Source organism: Lingula anatina, chromosome 1 (assembly GCF_051362555.1).
Source record: "Lingula anatina isolate TDL-2025a chromosome 1, LinAna3.0, whole genome shotgun sequence".
NCBI classification, from domain to species: domain Eukaryota; kingdom Metazoa; phylum Brachiopoda; class Lingulata; order Lingulida; family Lingulidae; genus Lingula; species Lingula anatina.
Window position 1 is genome coordinate 417188 of NC_141767.1, and position 26197 is coordinate 443384.

At 38.3% G+C, this 26197-nt stretch overlaps 1 protein-coding gene across 2 annotated transcripts; it reads left to right on the forward strand.

The window, feature by feature from the left end:
* The first annotated feature begins 1619 nt into the window (after window positions 1-1619).
* On the forward strand, window positions 1620-25078 carry LOC106174056 (zinc finger SWIM domain-containing protein 5). 2 transcript variants are annotated; one of them, XM_013555432.2, is made up of 16 exons: window positions 1620-2009; window positions 13404-13494; window positions 14820-14947; window positions 15375-15518; window positions 16707-16855; window positions 17487-17637; window positions 17958-18320; window positions 18597-18746; window positions 19015-19167; window positions 19695-19838; window positions 20014-20166; window positions 20486-20621; window positions 20835-20986; window positions 21319-21482; window positions 21789-21936; window positions 22531-25078. In XM_013555432.2, exons 1-16 carry the CDS (start codon window positions 1634-1636, stop codon window positions 23334-23336), a joined length of 3408 nt encoding a protein of 1135 aa, XP_013410886.2. In that variant the 5' UTR covers window positions 1620-1633; the 3' UTR covers window positions 23337-25078. The 2 variants fall into 2 exon arrangements, with proteins under 2 accessions (XP_013410886.2, XP_013410888.2); XM_013555434.2 differs by lacking the exons at window positions 1620-2009; window positions 13404-13494; window positions 14820-14947; window positions 15375-15518; window positions 16707-16855 and adding an exon at window positions 17100-17155.
* The last annotated feature ends 1119 nt before the right edge of the window (window positions 25079-26197 follow it).

The following is a 26197-nucleotide window of genomic DNA, read 5'->3' on the forward strand; positions in this document are numbered from 1 at the left end:
TCTTCCCAAACTTTTTATTGCTAGCAAACGCTATATATGGTCTATATGAAGGTGTTTACGACGTATTCTACCCACTGTCGATATTTGGTTTCATCCAGAATGGACCTTTTTTAACCCCCCCCCCTTCCCCAGTTACGGGGTGATGAATCAGTCAGCGAGGGCAAGTCTGCTTAATTAGCACAAACTGTATGTCTATAACACTATTTTGTCATCGGGGACAAAGGAAATGACAGGTACGTCATGCTTCCAGATTAGATCTTCAATTAATAGTTTCTTCCTCATTGACGAGAGCTATTGAAAGGACAACAATTGACAAAGGGCCCGGCATGCAGCATCTATATGACTGGCTTGAAAATTTACCGAGTCTTGCCGACGATGTGGTCGAACAATCGGAACAAGAAAAAAATTCTGTCGCATGATTTTGACGTATGGACTAAATGTTTGAGCCCAGAAAAATTAATTTTATAATATAATTTTTTTGGTCGGATTGACTGGGCCCGTCGAAATGCTTGGCACATTACCGTATTTGTTTTCTTGATTATTTTGTTAACCAGCCAGCTTGGCAGAAAACACTTAGTGTCATGAGGATTAAATTATACTGACTTGCATACACATTATGCACTTTAAAATACATTTTGAAACTCATTTCCTTTTTTCACATGGCAAGCTTGATGCAGATACTTACTCTAAAATTGAAATGTATTTACAGACAATTTACCTAAAAAATGAATAAAATACATATTTACTGTTTATCAAAACCAGTAACAAAAATAACACCGGACACATCAAATCTTAACACATCTTTAAAAAATGAATTTAAAAAATCATAAATATTAATACATGCAACTATGCTATATCCATAAAGAAATAAAATAAGGTCATTTATTTGACAACAGTATACCAGTGACACTGTTAATACAGGTATGTCCTTTACCCAAGAATTTATACAAGCTCACACCTGTTTACATTCAGCCCACTGTTAATGTTTCCGCCTCTGTGTTTTAAACAAACAAAGATTCACAAACAAACATTTTGGTTATTGTTAAATAGGCTTGTCATTTTATTTTCAAAAAGTAATATTTTGTTGTAATATCATCTTAATGATTTCCTTTCGTGTCAATGAAATATACTTAATTTCTGGAACTACGGATATATCCATTTTTTCACCACAACTGTAGGCTCGGCCTTTGTAATCATGCAAATTTCGCCGACCATGAAAATAAATTATGGGATTTGTCAGCGAAATCAATCGTGGGTAATGGGACTCAAAATCACAAAAAAGATCTAATATTCAAAAGCTAAATGTCGCTCCAGTTTCAAATATCAACCAAATTGACGTTTTATCTCGATAGATTTTCTCATTCTTTCAATTTCGATGCATTCCTTTGTATTTTGTCTTTCAATTGGTAGGCGGAATGATTATGCTCAAATGCTTTGTAAATGCCGCTCCCAGCTGGGGCACGAGAATTATGCATCGGAAGGGCGCTATTGACTCAACCATTCATGAAAGGGGATTTCCCAATAGGGAATCCCCGGTGCCCTGAATCAGGATTCTTTGAGTTTATTTATAGATCGGAGGCGTGTTGCCTTAAATTTAAGATACGCATGCTCAGACAAACTTCCGCCCAATCAGATGTTTCCCATGGCGGCTGCGAAGAGACACTGTTCATCGTGGCCGGGTCTTTCTGGGCCAAAAAATGCCGGTCAAAATACTTCAATTGGTGCTACAAATACGGGAAAGCATAAACCAGACTCTTTGCTTGACATCTGTGCAAAAATTGTGGCCGAAAACATCCCATTCCAATGTGTGGAGGAACGTTTCGATCGGATCCCCGAACCCGTGCAGAGTCGGATTATATTTTGGTCGTTCCCACGAAATGAAAGGGACATTTGCATGTATTCCTCATTTACGAACTGCTCAAAGGAGGATGGTGAAAAACAAAAATTACCGTTCTATCAGGGAATACGCTTATTAGAAAGCGGTGCGGTAGAGAATGTGCTACAAATAGGTAAGTTATAGATAAGTAAATTCCCACGGATCTTCGTTCTTTCAGTATTCAGGAAAGAGCACTCAAAGATTTAATGAAAACCCTCTGGGATAAAGTGAGTCAAGTTGCGCTGATGAAAGCTGAGTTGTATTTCCGTACATTGAAATTGGAATTAAAGTAATTCACCCACATTCTTAGCATTTAGGTCACACAAAGGGACTTGAATTGTTATCATAATGAGTAAGTTTTCGATAAAAGGCGCGTTTGTTTATATTCAGCCTACCGTCGCTGTACACATCAGCTGAGCGCTCCGTGCCAAGGCCCTTTAAACAAGGCTGGGTTTAAATCGCCTAAGCTAATAGCAGTTATTTAGTAGCTGCTGTCGGTATATATTTTGCATAGTGGCTGTTTGCATTATGAATGACTGTGTCAAGCCTAAAATTGAGGATTGCAGCAATTGCATATTGATCTCACTGCCACATGTTATTGTTCAAGCAGTTGTGCACGAACATAAAGGGGGTGTGTTTGAAGATTGACTGAACTCTTGAGGATCTGTTTGCCAAGACTGTGAATAGTCTTCCTTATCAGGGCTATTTGACCAAGGAATTTAGCATATAAGCTTTCTGTGGTTATGTGAATTCATCTCTAGGCTCAAGTTCTCTATTCACCATTATTGCTTGAGAACTGAGCTATAGTTCAATATTAGAGACAAGTCTAAACTACTTGTCCTGACAATTAGTGATGGATTCACAGCCAGCCTGACATCATCAGATAAAAAGGGTTTGTGTGTCTTTGGGATCTTTGCTTCAATAAACTTGAATGTTAAATACACAGACTGCCGACTGGCTTCATTAAAATAAGTGATGCTAATCACGGCTGGGTAATTTATTGGAAGGTGGGTGAATGAACACAGATGGAGGCCTTAGATCACAATAAGACCTATAATTTTACCCCCATTCACTTGCTAATCTAACACACCTTTGGCCATTGGCCTCCAGATAATGTATTTTAATGCAGCCATATCTATTGTGATGTCAGGGAGGTAGTTTTATCATTGAACCTTCCCTGTGTGGCTGGAGTAATAGAAGTTGAATGAGTGGCTGTGAGCTAGGCCATACATAACCTAGTGATGGAACAGGACTGTGATTCCTAGCTAGAAGGTAGCAATCAAAGCTTTTCTCACTTCTCCAGTCTCACACTCAATAACCGGAGGGGTTTGGTAGCAATAATAACTTGGGAAAAGGTGGATTTGTATTGTGTCAGCTTTGTCACCTTTCATATTGTTTCTTGGTTGAAAGGAGCTCTGTACCCAAAACTGTACCATCCCATTGACTCTTCACATCAGTCTATTCAGCCTATCATTTTCTATACAACAGGCCAGAGTGTTTATAGTATTTTGTTGCAGGATGAGATTTCTCCCCCAAGTAAAACACTGTTTATTCCCAATTGATAACTGCTGTAGCATGGGCGGCAGAGAACAAGTGAAAGAAAGAAAACTCTATCTCCCCTGTGGCAATACACAGGGCCAAGGTATTCCCTCTGCGGTGAAGTGTTGAATCAGCGGCTCCAGGTATTGTGCAAGTTTCTATGGCAGGGCGATTACGGGGCAGCCAGGGGGATACACTGGAGCATGGCGGAAATAATAAACTGCCGCTGAATTCAGATGCCAGCTTAAATGGGTCCCGGCTTCCTGCAGTCATAGTGAAGGAGGTTATCAGAGCACACAATACAATTAAGTTGTGTATGGATAGGGATTAAAGCCAATCATTTCTTTAGCCACAGTCAGGGAGCAGGGTGGGTCCCTTGTATCAGCTGGTGCCTGTATATAGTACTTATGAACAGAAACCAGGGGGAGGGGCTCAGTGGGAGGAAGTGAGAGATTTAGCTGACCATCTTCTGGTATTGATCAGCTGGATTATGTATTCTAATTCTGTGAGCTGCTCTCTGCCTAGCCCTACTGTCTGCTGGTCTCTTGGCTTGGGGGAGGCTCTGATTGGAGACGGAGGGGAATCTGGCTAGCCTCATGGTGGGAACTCCTTCTTGTTTATAACTCTCAGCCGTGTTTGTGTGGGGTTGGGGGGATGGGTTGGTGGGGGGGGGGGGGTTCTGTCTAGGCTCACTGTCTGTTGTTCTGGTAGGGACACTAGTTTTTAGCTCTGTGCTGTGGAGACATCAAGATATGTGGAGGTGGTTGTGAATAGCTGGCTATTGAGCATATGAGACAAAGTCACCATGGGGGCAGCAATTTGCAATAAATGCTCATAAGAAAAGATTAAAGATAATCAACAAACTGGCTAGACAGGCTACATATTTAGGAGGGACTTGAATAATGAATTAGGCAGTCATGCATTTTGAAAGACATTACCAAAATTTTAGGTCATTTGTAGGTGTCAGTTTATCATCATTACAGTATTCTAATGCAGAGTGGTAAAATCAGTGTTATTCTGTGAAGTGATTATATACAATAGTGCCGTGATAAATGGTAGATTGGTCTAGATAGTGCAGTACTCTGTGTTTAGAGCCAAGATAAATGTATTTATGGGATCTTTTATATCTACCCTTTGTGTACCTTTTTGGAATTTCAATGCTTGCTTGGTTGAAGGGGACTTTTGACTGATATGTAAAGAAAGGTGTTGCATTAGAATCTGGAGAGGAAACTCCCATTGGGGAGAAATTATAGGATAGAGTTGTGTAATAGTTGCAGAAAGATTAGGGAGTTTATAAAAGAAGATAAAAGATAAAAGTTTCTTTTCTTTATCAAAAAATATGAATATGTTTACTAGTATTAGCATAACACTGTTTTATAAATTTATATATAATTTTTAGGTAATATTCTTTGTAAAAATGCACTAGAACCAATTAACATGAAAAAGACATATAAAGGGGGTGTTTTTGTATTACTCTGTATGTTGTGTGTGATGAACTTTGACTTGTTCAGTTATTTTGGTGTTTGGTTAGAGATAAGTAGAAACCCTGTATATTGGGATACTCTATTTCCCATGGGCAGCATAATAAGCTGGTGGAGTTTCATCTATACTATGTGCCAGTCACTGATGGATAGTTCTGTCAGTTTATTATTAAAGGATGAACTCTGGTTATCCAGCTTGAAGATGAAAGCTAACAATAGTTTGTCTGTTGTTCACTGTGGGCTGAATTTATTCCTGAAAATAAAAACATAGGGGTAATTACTATTAACAAGGAGTAGTGATGTTCACTGTGCCGTTGTAAGATAGCCTTGTTGATATAATTTTCAGTTTCTGTATGTGTAACTTAAAGGTTTATGACTTAATTTACAAAAAAAGGCCCCCCACTTTCTGATGTGAATAGGGTGGGTTTCAATTTTAAAGAATCATGAACAAAATGAGCCCCACACATCCCAAATGCAGTGGTTTGCCATGGAAACACTGGCAATTGTAGGGTTTTATAACATGGTTTGAATTCATCCTCATAATATTAGTAACAAAAGGCCACAGTTCTGTCCAGAAATTGAGTGGGAACGTCTAGACATAAGAGATCTGTGAGAAACCACCATGTAACAACCTGGTACGACTCTCGATGTGGTTGGAGATATATTTTTATGGTCAGTGTTATGCATTATTTCATTTATGGTAATAAAATGCAGAAGGTTCAGATATTTCATCTGATAACTTTGTCTGAAGAAAATGTGGCCTCATTGTGTGTGCTGTCTACTAGTGCTGTGTTAGAGTCCAATGAGAGCCAGAATCACTCCAGATACTGATAATACTGATAGCTGACATGATGAAAGAAATCAAGCCACAGCTATTGAAATTTAACCATGATTTAATGCCTTGTAATTTCATGTGACTTGTGTAAGGTTTGCTAGTGTGAAGCCTGTGAGGTATTGTCCCTTCAGGACCTGACAATACTGATAGCATAGGGCTGATAGCTATTGTAATAGCAACAGTACACTGATAAGATCAAAGGAGGGAAAATACAAAGAAATCTTCATTTGCCTCAAGATGGAAGCATCCAGGTGGTTACCTGCTTTGTAGAAAGCTAAGTACCCAGGATGAGGATTGGAGGGATATTCAGGGTTTGTAGCGACAGCTGATTGTATTTGAAAGAATAACATAATTTGATTGGATTTGATCATCTCAGTTGTGGCATTCCTTCAATAAGCTGTCCTTTCCTTGACTTTATGATTGCAGTTTTCATCCTACTGCAGTTATTTGCTTAGAGAGTGGGAAGACCACACAATTTAGGCAAGAATGGAGTTCAGAACAAGATGTCTGTGAGGAGCATTTGACGATATCTTTCACAGTCAAACTGATGGATGGTTGGATGATTATTGTGTCTGTATTTTTCTTCCTTTTTTCAGTGTAATTTACCATGTGACCATGTCCATGCATTTTGTATGTAATGATTTCTACCTGCTGTAAACAGTCATATAATCATACACCTGTTGTTCTTAGTTGGAACCTTTCTGGGAAATGTATATAAATTGCTAATTGGAAGTTATCTTTGATTAGACAAAAGGCAGAAGTCAGAGCATGACAAAAAAGGGGAAGTTATTTTTGGCTAGAATTTATCAGATAAGTGGAGATGTTAAAATAGGATCATGGGAACTGGATTGATCAAAGGTTGATTAAAGCACCATTTTCATTGATCATTACTGGGAAATAGATTAATTATGGCCTGGCATCAGCAAAGTGGGGATGTAATCGAGATATTTCTCTGGCTCAGGTTTCCTGTACACAGCATGATGACTTCAGCATGGTTCCTGTTACACAAGTTCATGTAACAGGTGCTCTCACCTTATGATGAACTTCTCCTGTCAACATGAGATCAGGATTCTCACTAGCTCTAGAACCCAATCAACACATTTCATAGAAATTGTATTGTGTTCACAAGAGATGTGTAAACTCAAGGGTTATACCACCCACCTGGTCTGGCAGGGTCAGGGTGGTGATCTGTCTTATTACTTGTGCTTTAATAAAGGCAGTGACCATGTATATTTAGCTGCCAAAGAAGATTTTCTTTTGAGTTTTGTCTAGCAATTAAAATGACCAAGAATTTCATAGAAGCGCACTACATGAGCTATGTACTCCCTCCCCTTAGTATTTGCAGACAATCTCAAAAATCTCAATGTTTCCCACTTCTTCCAAGAACTGCTATTCCTAGATGTGCGTAGGATATGGTAAATGATGTTGTTTTGTTTCTGAAATTCCTAGTAGGTGCTGGATCTTTTTTCTCTATGGTAAACCATGGTGTAATATTTTGAAATGCCCTGTAGGTACTTAATTGGTCTTCCTCCCTATATATATAAACCACAGTGTAATTTGGTTCAGAAGATCCCCTGCTAGGCAGTGATGGACAGCCCTGGACACCTGAAGCTCAGTTTCTCTCATCAGAAATCCCAGGTTGATTGACAGGTGGAAGCTGTGTTACTGCATGTCAGTGTCTGGTCAGGATTAGAATGGGGAGTACTCCACAAATCCACAACATGTGTTATCAGAATGCAAGCCCTCTCTCTGTGTATGGCTGCAGGGAGAAAACAGTATAGATTTGCTGGCCAGAATGCTTTGACAGTTGGTGGCCCACAGGAGCTAGATAATACTGCCAAATGTTCTGGCCCAGCTGTCCAAATTTATTCTCCCTCAGAGGCAAGAGGTGCCCTGCTCCACAGTGTACTAGCAGTGACCTCTATGAGGTCAGCCGTTTGGTAACAGAACATAACTGTGTCTGCTGAGATGTTTGGTGCTTCCTGTTCCTGGTTGAAAGAGGGATGTGTGCTCTTTTGTAGGCATGGATTCTAGAAATTGTGTTCTTCTTTAAACTGTGTTCTTCTATAGACATGGGTTCTATAAAATGTGCTCTTCTATAGACAAAGGACCTATAAACTGCTCTTCTATTGGCATGGGTTCTATAAACTATGCTCTTCTGTAGACATGGGTTCTATAAACTGCTATTCTATTGGCATGGGTTCTATAAACTGTGTTCTTCTTTTAGCATGGGTTCTATAAACTGTGCTCTTCTGTAGACATGGGTTCTATAAACTGCTATTCTATTGGCATGGGTTCTATAAACTGTGCTCTTCTATAGACATGGGATCTGAAAATGTGCTCTTCTATTAGAGGCATGGTTTTATAAGTTGCAATTTGTTTTGTGGGTCACAAAATTTTAAATACAACTACACTGTTACAAGGCGATTTGTTTATTATCTTTCTCAGAACTGTTCGGGTTAAGGTAGATCTCAATAGATTGAGATTCCATCATCAGTATCTCGAAAATAATAAATGTAAAGTTATACCCATGTAGTAATTGCCTATTTATTATGACCAGTGCTCATAGGAAATTTTAAGCTTCTGTGCAGTGAATTTCATTTAAATTTACACTCCTAATATGTGTAATATGAGTCATTATTTAATTTGAAATATTGTTGAGTAGATTTCTGGGAAATCAACAATGACATGTTGTGATTAGTTGTCATGGAAATAGAAACATTTTCTCCAGTTATATGAACTGCATGAGGAAAACGCTCCTTTACACTTTATGTAAATAGTTCTTAATTTTATATCTGCATATCAACAATATAGTTTTATATTCCACACAGAAAAAGGTAAAAACACTTGTAAGATACATGACATTGACCTGTCTATAGAGTTGTGTCCTGGTGCACTGACTGTCTCCAGCGTGCATTGTGGGAAGTACTTACTGTGCCAGGGGTCTTCTCCTCTCTATAAATGACAAAAAAAGAAAAAAAGATGAACCCTAACACTAACCTTTCACCATTTTCTTCAACCACAACAAGAACCTGTGCACTTAATCTCCACTGCCTGCACAGTGCAGGTCCCCGTGGTAATGATCTGAATGTCACTGTCAAGTACTACCTGAAATCAAGGTAAATGAATCTGTCTCTCGGGGCTTGCATTTTCTTAATGAAATTTTGTTTGATAAAGGACCAAGTTATGTTTGATAGATATGACATTAAGTGTATTATTTTTGGGGAAATGTAAATGAAGTGCTGCATTGGGAATAGTGGAGACTTATGATATTGCAAACCAACAGAATAAGTAAAATGCTTGGTGTTGTAAGGTTGACTTTGAGCTAGAAAGACTAGTTTTAGGGGACTCTGGAGAATACATAGTCTGCATGGTTACACACACACACACACACACACACACACACACACACACACACACACATATGGTTAGAATGTGTATGAAGCATCTGAGTACATGTGTCAGAACTGAGGTAAAATAAACCATTATTGCTTATTAGGGGTTTCCCTAGGATTACTACGGGTATATGGAGTCCAAAATGTGAATCTGTAATATGGTCTTTGGAAATATGGGCTGTCTTTTGAAGCCAATAGCCCTTGAATTTATGGCTGGACAGCTCTCTGGGGAAATCTTTGTTGCTTGTAATGCTGGCATTGGGACTGATGGTTTCCTGGGAAGAGAATAGGCAGTAGAAGCCCACAGGCTATGCCCTGTAGGAAACTCTGCATACATACAGTAGATGTAATACTGGCATTGGGACTGATGGTTTCCTGGGAAGAGAATGGGCAGTAGAAGCCCACAGGCTGTGCCCTGTAGGAAACTCTGCATACATACAGTAGATGTAATACTGGCATTGGGACTGATGGTTTCCTGGGAAGAGAATGGGCAGTAGAAGCCCACAGGCTGTGCCCTGTAGGAAACTCTGCATACATACAGTAGATGTAATACTGGAATTGGGACTGATGGTTGAGAATGGGAAGAGAATAGGCAGTAGAAGCCCACAGGCTGTGCCCTGTAGGAAACTCTGCATACATACAGTAGATGTAATACTGGCATTGGGACTGATGGTTTCCTGGGAAGAGAATAGGCAGTAGAAGCCCACAGGCTGTGCCCTGTAGGAAACCCTGCATACATACAGTAGATGTAATATTGGCATTGGGACTGATGGTTGAGAATGGGAAGAGAATGGGCAGTAGAAACCCTCAGGCTGTGCCCTGTAGAAAATACTGCATATATACAGTACATGTGCATACTTATGAAATGGTGAAGATGCAAGGCTCAGCTGTAGTCCTCAATATTCTGAAGTATTAATGGATGACCACAAATACTTGACCACAGCAGGAATCTGGTAATGGTGGTGAATTGAGGTCACGACTAACACAGGTTGCCATGGCAGCAGCTGGTGTGGTCATTGTAAGCCATATAGATTTAACTCTTTCAGTTTCTCTTAATTATACATGATGTTGGTACTTATCATGCAAGTGTGCATACTTGATGCTGTGCTAAAATCCTTCTCTTTTCCTATAAAATACCAATCACATGCAAATTTATGATGACTGAAGACTAATTGTAATCAATGTACTGCAAGGCAATGCATAATTCTGTCAAACTTAAGTGAAATACAAGAGACTTGTTTCTGTCTCTATCTGATATTATCTCAATAGTATACAGTCAATAGAAGACAAGTATTGAAGCAGAAGATAATACAAGCTTTCAAGAGCTGCCCCTAAATAATGCAGACAGTTTCACATAAATTAGTGACTCCAAATGTATATATTTACATGAGGGCGTAGAAAAGAGACTTCCAGCCTTTACAGTGCACTTCAAACAAGGCATCTGTCTGGAGGAAAAAACTTCCAAGTGTTAATTGATTTAGAACTTGTGTCTGTCACCCCTGAGTAAATAAGGGGGGTTGACATAAAAGTGTCTTTAGATGTTAAGCCGAGAGAACCGTATTCTTTATACTTGATCCTCATCTTTGGGACAGGTTTCCACTCTCACCCTGTTTTAGCCATTTCAACAGACAGAAGGCTGTGTGTGTAGTATTGTGTGAACACATCTAGGAGGCTGTGAGGTTGATATACCAGCTTGTACATTGATTGACTAGGTGAATGGGAGAAGTTGGATGTATAGGAGAGCCCAAACTGTGTGTGTGTTACATTGACGTACTGTCATCTTTAGATTTCATGTTGATCCTTAGACAAAGGACTATTTCCATTATGATTGTTAAAAGCCATCCAAGTAGATGCAAATCCAATGTGTAACTAAATACGTGTACGTCAAGATTGAAACGATATAAATGATTTTGAAACCAAATATGTGCCTCATTTTAATTTGTTAAAATATATTCAACAGAACAATTTTGATAAGAAGGAAGATATTGATTTCTTGCCCAGTGCTGTATTCAGCTCTCTCCCACAGTATATATATATACTAAGTGGCACCTGTGGCGGTAACTTCTTTCATTTCTTTGTTGACATATTTTTGTTGGGTTCGTTTATTGAACCAAATGAACCAATAACAAATCTCCAAAAGAGGTGTATTTTTCAAACAAAGTGATGTATAGTTCGTGAAGCCATTGGATTTCGCTAATAAAGCAGGTAAATATTGTCCCTTTATTTGTTGTGATTTTAGCTGAGGCTGAAGGGTCTTTGAACCTGAGTGAGAACTGATCTATAGGCCAGGGCTGGCCCTGCCAAGGCAGGCATGCATATGTACATAGAGGTCTATTGATGGCTGTCTGGGTGAAAGGAGTAAAGTAAAGATTTGCTATATTCTAGCTGCTTTGTACTGCTCACTTGTGGCAATATGGCCTGGCCAGACCTTTGCTGAAATTACATCTGGTTGGCTAGATGTTTGCTTTCAGACATGGTTACGGCCTCGCAGCTGAAAAAATGTAAGAAATGTTCTGCTTTATTGTATGCAGAAGCAAACAATTCCAGTTGGTTTTCTCTGCTCTGTGATGCTTGTTTGACAAATTTAAAGCAGTGTTGTATTTCTGGAGGTTGGATAGGTTGGATATTGTTTGTAAAATAAAGCACTATTTCCTGTTTTTTGTTGAGTAGTTTTTCTGCTGCCAATTAAACTGGTATGATTCTTGTTTAGGTACAATAATAAAATAGATTTAAGATAATACCCCATGCACCATAATTTGCCATCTATAAGGTAAGTTATCTTGAAGGAGCACTCCTGTATGCTTGAGGTCTCCAGGTAAATTTATGACAGTAGAGCAGTGTGTGTCCAGTGTTATCTACTATAAAGACGCTTCATAACCATTGCCTGGCTCCTGGCTCATTTATTATGGAGGGAAGTCATGGCAAGGTTTTTGTTGTAGCAGCCAAACCAGAGCATTATCTGTCATCATAACTTCTGAAGATAATGTGGTGGCAGTGTTGGCTTTGTTATGAAGTGTGTCTCATCAGGTCTTGTTATCATAGATAGAATGGAGACCATGACAGAGCAAACGGCTCCGTGTCACCACATGCCACCCTCTAATGGGGATGATGTCTCAGGATTTTCACCTTATCTCTCTCTCCACTTAAGGAGTTGAGTTAATGAGGATCCAGTCATCAAAAGGTGTAGTGTTATTAAACAACATCTATCAGTAGTGCAGATATGTCATTAGTGCCAATTAATAATAGCAGTTGATGTTGCTTTCAAGGTGCAGTGTTTTATGAGTGCCATATAGTACAGGGGCAGACAGTGACCCTGCTATCTCCTGTGGTTTGAACATTAAGTCGTGTTTGAGTACAACCCTGTCCTATCTCTACCCCTACACCCCCCCCACCCCCACCCCCCACGATAACCATACCTCACATATTTATGTTTACAAGTCACAAAACTACTGCCAAGTGGTTTTAACTCCAAGTTCAGTTTTAAAATGATTTTGAAAAAGCCCCCAGTTTGAACATTTTACCATATTGTAAATGGGGGATTGAGTCAGGGTCCCGTTGAGCCTGTTTAAATCATTTCTTTGGCATATTTGAAGACTGAGCACCTAGTCACCATAAAGAGGACATGCTTCAGACTTAGTAAGCTTTTCTTCAATGTATAAAGTGAGAACAATGAATGATAAAGCAAGTGAAATCTAACTCATCTAATATATCAAAGTAATGGGCCAGTTGGCATCTCAGTAGAAACTATTGCATATCAAAATGAATAGGTATTTTCTATGGCATATGAATGCAGGGATTCATGGCTTGAAAAGTCATTTATCACAGTGTATTAGCTGGAGGGAAAGCACAGCTATTTTGTTCCTCAGAAAATAATCCCGTCATTGCAGAGATCTGTAAAAGCCTGGATTAGATTGCCATTTTATACCAAACTCTTTACAAATTATTAACAAGACAGACAGCTTTCTCCCTGTGGTAAAATGATCGGATACATGCAAATCCTCTTTTAACATTGGAGATAATGACTGGGCTATTGTCAGATTGATTTCCATAATGTTGCATAGCTTTTTGTTAGTTTAGAAATAAATCTTTCTGGTCATTCAGTAAGGCCTTGATTTGAGTACAGAGTAATTCTATAGTTAAAGGAAAAACTGAATAGAATTCCCATCACACCAAGTCACATTCATTTTCTGTAATTTGTTGACATAACATAAAAACATGCATATTTATGTCCAATTAATCTTTCTTTAATGCAGTTTTTATTTCTTTTTTCACTTCAGGTTTCCATTTAAGTGGAACGGTGTCCGAGCCAGCGAATCCCATCTTCTCCGAACCCTCCAGGAACTACAGTGTCTCAATCAGTTTTGACAGGTGAGCAGGCTACATGTTACCTGGTTGTTTAAGTCCATTTATCTGGATAATGTTTAATAAATGAAAAGATCTCTTACAGAGAATAGTCAAATTTGAAGGTCAGCATGATAAGATATTTGTGAATGAAAACTTATCATTTTATGCAGTCCATATCTTTATGGCTATCTGCCAGTGTTTACACAGATACAATGTACAATACTCCTTACATGTCCACACAAGGAAGAAGTTTGATCTGTGATTGGTATGACTGCATTGTGGACTATCACTACATGTTATAATTTGATGTCTAAACTCTGCTATCACAGATTTCGCTGTCCCAAGGTCAGAAGCACAAAGACTTTGTCCATGTCAGCCTGGACACAGAACAAGTGAAGAAAGCATCAAAGTGTTATTTATCTATAACTATTGTGTACTTAACGACCCAATGTCTGGCACTGGTTTAGAAATGCAGTAATGAGACTTGTCATTATCAGTAAATTATTGAACATTTTGGTTTTCTTTACTGCCCGTATTGTTCTTGTGAATATGGAGGAAGTCTTTAGAGTGTCGCCTGCTCTCTTTAGGAAGACGATATTGTCAGCGGTTAGGACATAATCTGATGCCAAATTGCATCTATGCAGAGTTGAGCTGCATGCTGTGGACCAGTTATCATGATAACTGCCTTTCACTAAACATTATGCATTGATAAATGACAGCATCAGGCAGTAAAAGTTCTAATGACATGCTGGGGAGTTGTAAGTTTTATGGCCTTAGTGACCACAAGAGCTATAATCAGGTGGTCTGAGAGCCAGAAGGACAATCCAGTGCCCAGTGTTACCTTAGATTTGCCTTTCATTGCAGATTTCATGCTTTGAATCACTCCTGGTATATTAACTTGGATTACTTGACAGAACAAAGAACTCCCATTTGTACAGTACATAGTGAACAAATTACAATTAACAAAGGGGAGGGGTGGAGACTAAAATGTTACTTGAGAGATTAGTTTTATTATTTCACCCCACACAATTTATTGATAAAAATTGTAAAATACTGAGACTGTGTCAGAATTGGTATTGTTTACTAGTTTGAGATTTTATTTAGTATGGATACATGTATGAATTAGGCTAAACTGTATCCAAAGTGTGCTACCCTAATTAAGAAATATGTTTCATATGTTTGATGATCAAGTGAAACACTGTGAGTTCAGAGATTTTATTGTTATTGATAAATGGTCTGCTGCCATGACAACCAGAGTCTGGCTTTATGTAAATCACCAATTAGTGCAACTAATGAAGCCATGACTGACTGGCAGTTGAATTCATTAGTGAATAATGTTTCTTTTGCAGATGCAAAATTACCTCAGTGAAATGTGGCTGTGGAAACAAAGATATCTTCTGGTGTCACCATGTGGTGGCATTATCCTTGTATCGGATACGCAAAGCCAGCAACATACAGCTCAGGGTGCCAATATCAGGTAGGGGGACACGGCAAGACGAGCCCATCCTAGACCTCTAGAATTTATATAACCCTTTTCTTGCAATATCAACTTGTGTGATGATTATGATTCCACGGTGCCAAGTATTGAGAAATGTTAATTTACATCTAGAGATCAGATTACTGTGCAATATTTAACACAAGTTGTCACCAGTAACATTGTTAGCCTTTGATTATCCTGGTTATTGATACATTAATTATTCTGTTTGATATTTCGTTTTATAAAAATAATGGTGAATTCAGGACTTATGAAAGAAATTATTTTCTCATTAGTTTTATAAATAATTTATTTCTGTCCTTATTTGTATAAACGAGAAAACCAAGTTTGTGTTTGGCATTTATATTAGTTTGTTAAAGAAGCATCATTTTGAAGTTAAGTTGTATGCATGTAACTTTCCCTATTTCAGAAACACTGCTGCAGATGAGCCGCGAGCAGCTGCAGAAATTTGCTCAGTATTTGATCTCAGCTCACCATACTGACGTCTTGCCAACAGCACAGAAACTAGCAGACGAGATTTTACAAGCCAAGTCCCAAATTAATTTATTTGCTGGTACGTTTTTCTTTTGAAGAGCAAACAGATAAAGTTAAAGAGGGGGAAGTCTGACAGGGTTGCCAGGGACCATAATTAAAACTTGTCTTAAAACCAAGAATAAAAATAGATCAAATTTATTCCTAACCTCTGTTATGTGCACCACATGGGTGTGGCCTGTAGATGCCATGTGGTACTCTTTACATTGGACACTGATGACGGAAACATGGCAGAACTTAGCTAGTTGAAATTCTGTTGGAGATACTGCTTACATTTGCAATATCACTGTCACATCTGCTATAATAGCTGTGTCAGATGGAATTATAACTCAATGTGACACTCTAGATTAGAGCAGCCTGCTCTCTCTGTTATTTAGAGTTGATATCAATGCTGTTATGTAAAATCATGAGGAACATATGCTGGTCCTTTATTCTCTAGTCTATATGTGGGTACTTACAAAATACACCTCATTACATTTGAATGATACAGGCTTTTCCTTTCAATACTTAGTAATAACTTGATATTGTGAAGTTAATCAGTCTTTTGTTCAAGGCAGAAATTAAAACCTTGCACGTAAAGAAGTATGTTCCTGAGTAATTTGTTGCATGATTTATTCAAAGTCAAATAACAGAAGATTCCATATTGGATATGATGTATCTGCCTCCATTTTACTGAAGAAGAATACAGCTCACTTAAACTGAGAACACATTTGGCCAAGGACAAATTGGAAAAGAAAAAAAGGACTGGTTTTGATCTAATTGGTCCTCCAACTAAGAGCAGCCCTTATCCAGGTGTCATGGAGGGGGTGTTGTGTTGTAAGGAGAAAAAATCTCAAACCAGTTTTAATTTATGCGATTGCAGTATTGTTTGATCTGGAGAATTAATTGTTATAGGGGTCCTTTGTGAAGAGAAATTTCCTGCATATCTTGCATGCTAAGTGGCTACACATCCTTAACAACAGTTTATGGGATAACAAGATTTATTCCAACAATGAATGATCTATTTCACCAGTTTTACATTTCTAAAGATTTTTTTGCTCAGTAAAATTCAGTGCTGTTAGATACCTTCTAACCAGCCTAAACAACTGCATATAGTTACAAATTTAATTCCTTGTATATTGTATTCCAGTGTGTACGTGCGTGCATGTGTGTGTGCGTGCATGTGTGTGTGTGTATGTGTGTATGTAAATCTTGTGTTGTGTTTCTGCAGGTGCCCCAGATCCTACAGCTGGTGCTTCTGTTGACGATGACAGTAGTTGGCACTTAGATGAGGAGCAGGTTCAGGAGCAGGTGAAAACTTACTTATCTCAGGGAGGCTACTACAACTCATCCAACCAACTCAATGCAATGTTTGCTAAGGTAAGACTTCCTGGTCAGTGTGTTATACTATACTACTACAACTTATCCAACCAACTCAATGCAATGTTTGCTAAGGTAAGACTTCCTGGTCAGTCTGTTATAATATACTACTACAACTTATCCAACCAACTCAATGCAATGTTTGCTAAGGTAAGACTTCCTGGTCAGTGTGTTATAATATACTACTACAACTTATCCAACCAACTCAATGCAATGTTTGCTAAGGTAAGACTTCCTGGTCAGTGTGTTATAATATACTACTACAACTTATCCAACCAACTCAATGCAATGTTTGCTAAGGTAAGACTGTAAAGAACAGGATCTGTTACACCTCTGCTTCACCTCAGCTTCAGAATTTGGCATGTAGTATGGTTTTGTAAGAATAAATTGTTAAACAGTCAGATGAAGCATCAAGTATATTCTGATATTCTGGTATTGTGACTAAGGTGTGACCTTTATATCACACTTGAGTTATACTGAATATAGCAGGATATCATCTATATTTTAGATATGGGTATTAATCACCACATAACTCACTGTCACTAACCTGCACAGTCATTTCACCTTCCAGCATTGACTTAATAATGTGTGTATTGATCTCTAATGGCTGTTATCTATTATCTGTTCGTAGGTGCGTGAAATGCTGCGTGCACGTGATTCCAATGGTGCTAGAATGCTGACTCTGATCACGGAGCAGTTTTTGGAAGACCCACGGCTGCCAGTGTGGAGGACCCAAGGCACGCCCATGACAGACAAGTGTCGCCAACTCTGGGATGAATTAGGTCAGTAAACTGGGAGGGATTGGGTCGTGAAAATAAGCCTAGCTGTAAGATACTTGTGTTTAATGTCTAAGGGACAAGGGAATTTATGCAGAGGGTCTGTGTATTTACAAAATGCTAACTTTGTTTCAGTTAGATCAAACAAAAATGTGTCTGAACAAATAACTACAATCCAAGGAAATGAAGTGATGAATCTAGTCAGTTCCTTATAAAGCCTTCATATCTAATTGTAGTAAAATATATTTCTGAAGTTGTATGACAAATCATTTCAGCCTCAACCTATATTTCTCCTAATTTTAATCCACTGTTTTTTTCCTTGGCAGGTGCTCTATGGGTGTGTGTGGTGCTGAACCCAAATATCAACCAAAGTGACAAAGACCACTGGAATGAGGCGTTAGACAAGTGGTCTCTAATGGCGTCCTGCCCCCTGGAGGACGCAGATAACAGGAGTGCCTATGACAACCAGGAGAGCGATGATGACAGTTCTGATGACGAGAACCCTGGTCCCTCCACACGCCCACAGAGACCAAAGCCGCGCACCATATTCCATCGCGCGTTGGAGGGTTGTCAGCTGACATGGAACAATCCTCATTTACAAATGGTGCTGCGAGAAGATGTCTGCTACTATGAGGAGAGATGTGATAGGTCCACCATGTTTGACTCCCAGGGATTACCTTTATGGGATGGTAGGATAAGTTATTTCAGATAAAAGAAATGATATTTATGATATGCCTAATTTATGTTGATATTACTTTTTGATGTTATTACATATTGTTATTGTTCTTTGTAAAGAAGTAAAAAGATGGGAAGCATTTTCCATATAAGCAACATAATAATTTTTTCTCCTTTTTGTGTATCAGTGCAAATTTTATTATACCATGCAGTGTTATTGATGTAAAGAATAACATTTTAGACGTATCAGAAGCAGTATTTACACATTTCTTTTGTCATTGTTTTTTCAGAGGACATTTCAACAGCTTGTGCCAGAGTAGATGCTTTGCGTTCTCATGGTTACATGAAAGAAGCTCTTCGATTGGCTGTGGTCATTGTTCGCACCATGAAAAAGAGGCAGCGAGAAGATCAAGAGAAATACAGGAAAGGACTAGAAAAAGGTGAGTTCTATGTTGCAGAGAGGGGTTGATACTTTTCTAAACATATTAAAAAATTACACTATTGCATCCTCTATTTTAGGTTTTAGACTTTTTGACACTGAAACTGAAGTGTTAATTATCAGAGATCCAGTTGTCATTTTCTGATTGTGAAAAGATATATCTACCTTAAACCATTTTGATTCTTGAATTTATCTTTTGTTTTTGTTTGAAATTTGATAAAAGATGTCTAAAAGAGAGTGAATTTCAGATAATTTGTGTTTAATTTCAGGGTTTAAGCATAGCAGCCCCAAGCAGCAGTCTCCACCGCCCCCGGTGTCCCCTGAGGGCTGGATAGGCCACCCCCTGGACCCCATTGGCTGCCTCTTTGATACTCTGCTGGAAGCCTCCACAGCCATAGATGACTCTAGCTCTGATTCCTCAGGTAAATATTGCCTCATACACATACTGGCAGGAATGAGTCTTGTGAGGGTGGCAGATAAAAAAGTTTTTAATTTGATTCTATTTTTATAAAACAAAGGCAGTTTATTGTTATTTATACAGAATTATTATATCACAATGTTACTAGCTGATAGTTTTTAAAATGTTTTCTATGTCACTGGTCCATGTTTATTGAGTTCTGATGGTACCAACCTTCAGTTTGTTTTTAATGTATTCAGTTCTGTTAGTTCTTGTATCGTATATTTTTCCATGTATTATATTTTTGAATTGTGTCCTGCAGCGTTGCACATGTTTCATGGCACATGTTTACATCTAGTGACATATGAGAACAGATGCTGGAAAAATGGATATAAACTGTTTTCAGCCTTGGCGTCCTGTTTAAAAGAATATGAAGCTCTTTGTTTAAATTACAGCATAAGTCATATTGGACTTGCGCTCTTTGAATTTTGAATTATAAATGGTGTAGAAGGCACTAGTATTTATTTCGTTAATTTCATTGTTTCTTTGCAGTTGATTCATTCAGCACGCGAGCCTTTGGTGGCAGTGACAGCAGCAGTGTTACCATAGCAACCAGGTATCAACATCTGCCGATATCTGGTAACCGTGACCACACGGAATCCTACCTCACTCTGGCCATAGAAGTGGCGCTCATGGGTAAGACCTCCAGGAACTAATGAATTGTGCTCTTTTCAATGAGAATTATTATCTCAAAAATTCGGTACTCATAGTCTTGCATGGGTATTTTGTTATACATTTTGTTATACATAACAGTTGAGGTGATTATGCTATTCTATGTCAATAACCTAGTGCTATCTCCCATGTATTCTAGGTCTAGGACAGCAGCGTCTGATGCCTGGTGGCGTCTATGCCCAGGAGAAAGCGTGCAAACAGGAGGAGAAGTTGATTGGTCGGCTGACAGAGATTCCGTTGGATTCTACTCTCATTGCTGTCATGAGAAAACAGGCAGTGTTGTTGTTAGAAGGTTGGTAATATAGTAAATTATTTTACAGAAAGCAGTTAAATGTCAGTTATCTATTGTAGTGTAGATCTTTATTGAACTTACATCTGAGAGCAGTGTTATGAGTAGCATCATATAAAGAAGAGAAGGATGTAATAAAATGGCTTCATCTTCTTACAATATGGCTTGGAATTCCCTTGTGAAATCCTTTCCTGTTTAAGTCTGTGATTAACATGGCTATGTATTAACATAAAATGAAAATTGAAATATATATATAATAAGTAAATAAATAAATAAATTAAATAAATAAATAAATAACAGTCCTTATATGTGTATATTCCAGGTGGTCCCAATAGTGGCCTGGGTGTTGGTATTCACTCGGAGAGTATCCCTATGCACACATTTGCCAAGTACCTGTTCACCAGTCTTCTCCCCCATGACGCAGACCTGGCGTACAGAGTGGGACTACGCGCCATGAGGTAGGGCTGTGCACAGTGCCCTCTTTGTCAAAGATGATATTATAAAAGAGTAGGCCGTATAGATAAACCTGGATATCGGACAAGAGTTTAACTTAACTTCAAGAAGGACAATTTCTCTCACTAATATTTTCCAGGTGTTGTAATTTGTTCTCTATTGATACAAGCTGTAGCTAATCCTTTGCAATATATGACATGTCACTCTTTGCCTTCCAGACTTCCCGTACTTGAAGACAGTGATGACACAGAGGATGCTTTCAGTAACTTAGCACCTATGGTGATCAGTCGTTATCCTCGCTGGTTTACTCTAGGACATCTGGAATCTCAACAGTGTGAACTCGCCTCCACCATGCTCAGTGCTGCTAAAAGTAAGCCCTCTTCCCTGTCATGCTCTTCTTCCTTAGTAATCACTGATGAGGTTTTTCCGACTTCTGTTGGAATTCCGACTTTTTCAGGGTCATTTTGGTCATTCTTGTGAATCATGAACCCTGGACCCCCGGCCAATTTTCCTACTTGAGTGAGGACTGGTCTCATCCCTGAGTCATGGTTTGAGTCAAAAAGACTTGAATTGCACTGTTTAAAAAAAAATCAGAAAGTATGGATTGTACACTCAATAGTACCGTATCTTTAGCTGCATTTAATGAAGTTGTTTCCAAAAGTTTTGAACTTTGAAATAATTGTGATATGTTTTTTCTTACAGCGGACATGCTACGATTGCGCACAGTTCTGGAGTCTGCTCAGCGTAACATCCACAGTTCGTCACAGTTATTTCGTGTTGCCCAGGATGCATTTAAGATTGCCACCCCAGCTGAGGGTCCAAAGCATGGTCCTCTGCTGAATGTGGCCCTGGAGCTTGGTCTACAGGTAAAATGCTCTCTGAACCATGCAGTGTGGTATGAAATATGTTATCATTTTGTGTGTCATAAGCATTTCTCTTCTGAAAGTTTCCTTGTGTTATTAACACTAGTGATATTAGCTTTCTGTGAAGAAATGTTGCAAGAGAGTCTAGGAAGAAAAAACTTGGATCTGAATGGTGAAAAAGACCTTGGAACCAAATTCTCCTGTAAGAAATAATTTCCTTTGTATAAGTATTTAAGCAGATGTAATGAGGATGATGCTGTCCCCCCTAAACTGTATTAGTATTTCTATAATATAATTATCTACACACAGGTGATGAGAATGACCTTGTCCACCTTAAACTGGCGACGTCGTGAGATGGTGCGTTGGTTGGTCACATGTGCTATAGAGGTGGGGGTGGATGCCCTTGTGTCTATCATCAGGAACTGGTATACATTCTTCACTCCACTAGAAGCTACAGGTGAGAGTCAGTTTTGGCAGTATAAAACTATAACGTTGTCTATAGTGGGTATTTTTTTTCACTTTGACATATGACTTTAGATGGGATTAAGTTTTCTGTGCCCAGAATACACTATTGGATTCAAGCGTAAATGCTCTTAGCCTGCTAGAAGACCGGGTTGGTCTACATAGTATACAAGGATAAAAGTATTGAATTAAGGCGTAGATGTTGTTGGCCTGCTGTAAAGAAATTAGTCACATCAGTTTCACATAATCAGTTGATTTATCAACACCTTTGCTATGTGTTAATGAATTGTTGTCAGGTGACATTAAATCACCTTTTCACATGTGAACTAATTACATGATGTTTAAGTGACTTATTAAATCTAATTACATGATGTTTAAGTGACTTATTAAATCTACTTTGCCATGTGTTAATGAAATGTTATAAGGTCTTTTTTAAATGCCTTGTAATGTGTTAATTTAATTATTACCAGGTGTTTAACCGACTTAGTGGTGGGTTAACTGCATTAATTGAAGAGGTGTTAATCCAGACAGTTTCCTGCAGTGCGGAGGTCTTAACAATAGTGTTGATGACTGTTTATTTTTACTTCAGGTACAGTTGCTACCACGGTGATGTCACCAGCCACCATCATCCAGATGTCTCTGAACTACCACCAGCAGGAGAAGCTGGCAAGCTGTGCACGCACTCTGGCCTTACAGTGTGCCTCCAAAGACCCTCCAAACTGTGCCTTGTGTGCCCTGAATCTGTGTGAGAAAGACCCCGTAGCATTTGAGACAGCTTATCAAATTGTGATTGATGCCGCGGAGCATATCATGACATCTAGTCAGTTGTTTACCATTGCTAGGTATATGGAACACAGGGGTTACCCTCACAGGGCGTATGAACTGGCCCTCTTGTCTTTAAAAAATTTACACCTGGCATACAACCAAGACACCCATCCTGCCATCAATGATATACACTGGGCGTGCGCGTTGAGTCATTCCTTAGGCAAAAATGAACTTTCCACTGTGATACCTCTGCTCATGAAGAATGTCAAGTGTGCAACAGTATTATCCGACATTCTGCGACGCTTCTCCATGACAGCTCCAGGCATGGCCACGGCAGCCGCTGACGGAAAGAGGAAACCACTCAAACTGCTCTCCTTTGAGAAACCTCCATTACGGCAGCTGTTGGATGCAACAATCCACGCCTACATTAGCACAACACACTCTCGCCTGACACACATCAGTCCGCGGCACTATGGCGACTTCATTGACTTCCTGAGTAAAGCGCGGGAGACATTTCTCCTGGCTCACGATGGCCACTTACAGTTTGCCCAGCTCATAGAGAACATGAAATTCATTTACAAAGGAAAGAAAAAACTGATGTATTTGATCAAGGAAAGGTTTGGCCTTTGATATTGAGGCCCAGATGATAAAAAATAAGTAATTCCTTGGGATCTCTTTTTGAAAATACTATGTATTTGTGCAAGATTGCCAATTTGATATATATATAAATATATATATTCCTATATCTGTATCTATATATAATATATTCCACAGTGTTAATAAGTACAGTTGTTGTTGTGTATACTTTATGTTGTTGTTCTCCATGTTCAATTCACTGGCACTTGAGGATATGCAGACCCAAATGATATTTCTGTACTGGGGCAAAAAGCAACATTATAAAAAGAATTGCTACACGATACATGTGTAAAGAGGTTTACCCCTTTTGTTGTTTAACAAATAGGTTTCTGCTTCCAGGGGGTTCAGAGTTGATTATAAAGAAGGGATGGTTGAATAGAAATCAATTAGAAAGATACTGTAATTAATCCTGACATATGTTGCCTACATATATGTATTCAAGTCGCAGTTTGAGACCAGTTTATACAGTGTCTCAAGTGATGTAAATTAGGAAGTATATTTCTTTATAACATACAGAAAGTCAAGTATATCAATCATAACTGAAACTGTCCAGTCATTTATTTAGATGAACCAGTGGGGGATTCAACTGCCTCTGGAGTATCAGTTGCCAAGAATATCAATGAATGGATCATAAGGAATTCCAAGAAATAATAATATTTTATTGGTGCTAAATTACTTCGGTATGTAATCAGTTTACTGCATGCTATTCTAGGACGACCAAAGGGACGGCCTCATAGGTTGAATCATTACTTATATATGTGTAATCATTAGGAGAATGTGAAACTTGTACATATCTCACATAAGTAAAGTACAGGGCAAGATGCGTGTTGAGCATCTTCTACCTCATTTCAAGTCAAGCTTACATGGTATTTTGGTGTTTACAAACATGTTAGGTTTATTGATCTTGTCCAGTTCTAGTTCACAGACTAGCGTTCCTAGTTCTACCACTGGTGCTTGGAGGTGCTAACGCCGTGCATTATAGCAATATAAACAAAACTTGAAGATCAAACATTTTTCCAGTGGATTCTTGATTTTGCAATTGTATTTTTTTCAGAAGATTTCTGCATGTTTGTGGACATACAATGCATCACTATTGTTAGCTAATGGGCTCTGTGCAATTTGCCCACCATAACTCTTCATTTTTTGAAGCTTTTTTTCTTTTTTGGAAAAAAAAGGTTCTCTTTTTGGTATGAATTGGGAATTCTGCTTTCTATAAATGTGAAAGATAAACATTAAAATGAGATTCTATGTACTATGGAGCCACATGAACAGCTTATTAAGTACAATATTTGATTAGTCAGAGTAGAAGAAATCTCATCAGTCACATTAAGGCAGGCAGATATATGCAAGGGAGTCAGACGTGAACTGCTGGTCATTTAGTTAGACATTTTGTTCCACGTCTTCTGTCCCAGCATGCCTTGGAGTTGACATTTCCCCACAGCTGCAAGGCAGATATTGTTTTACGTATTAAGAGTAGTTTTGCTGAATCGGGTATTGTAGATGTAGCTTAAGGTTTGCAATTGTAGTGTATATAAGATTTGTTAGGTAGCATGTAGTATGGTCGTGAATTTCCTTTGTTTTGCAGGTATTTACAAAATAACATTGCAAACAATAGCCTCTAGTCTGTATTTACAGATCAAACAAATCAAAAGAAATATCATTTATTTATTACCAACATAATTATTATATGATAATTTTTTATTATTATTTGATTAAAATATGATTCAAATAATTTATTCCATGTTTTCTTGACTGCCTTCCTTTCACTTTGAACCAATTTGTGTTCAGCAGATGTTTCACATTTCAAATGTCCTTGTTGACCCTAGATTAGAATCTGAAAACAAAGTGGGTTGTATTGGTTTCAGTTTTACATAAATAACTGGCCCACAACCAATTTTATAACCAAGATTTCTGCATAATTCAACTGTCCTAGTTTATGAACTATTCTCAACCACTACACAAGATCTAATGCATGGTCAAAATAATAATCATTCACTCTGGAGGCTTCATTTAATGACTTAAAAGAAACAATGTATTACTGGGTCTTTATCATTTTTAATGACAAGCATTTTAGTCCGGTTGCTTAGGGCAAAAAAATGGCCAAATCGTGACACAGCGGATAAAAGCACCAAATTTTGCATGTGGGTACCTTTCGACGTACTAAATCAAATTAGAGCCGTAGCCCACGGAAAAAAATTACCGTTTGGCCAAAAAATCCAAAATGGCCGCCAATTTTTGAAATTTTGTAGAAATACATACATATCTATGTTGATTTTTACCAAATTAAGTATTTTCTCAATGTTTTCCACATCCTTATTACCCATATTATGCATATGTGTCAGATAACAAACTAGTGTCCTTGGACTTATTGAAAAATCCAAGATGGCCGCCGTGTGGCATAGGAATACTAGAACATGTACAAGGGTTTTCAACTAACTAATGCCAACTAGGAAGATGCATTGCCCACTATCAAATTAATTTTGTTTCTTATTACACAAATAATTTATTTGTGGTGAGTAACTAACCTTTATTCACAGGCAATTCGAGAAAAATCCAAGATGGCCCCCATATCAAAGGAACACTAGTATACACATAGGGCTTCTTCTGCCATGGAGATATAATATTAATTGATAAATTAGGTTTGTTTCTGAGTATTTTCCACATCTTTTTAATTCATATAATACATATGTGATGAGAATGTTATGTGTATCCTTTTTGAAAAACAAAACAAAACAAAATGGCTGCCATTAGCCATAGAAGGTGGGGTTCAGTTAATACCTGCGAGAGATAGGCTTACAAATAAAATGAAGATGAATTCAGTTGTTTTTCTGTTTTTTTTTAGTATTGTTATCCCA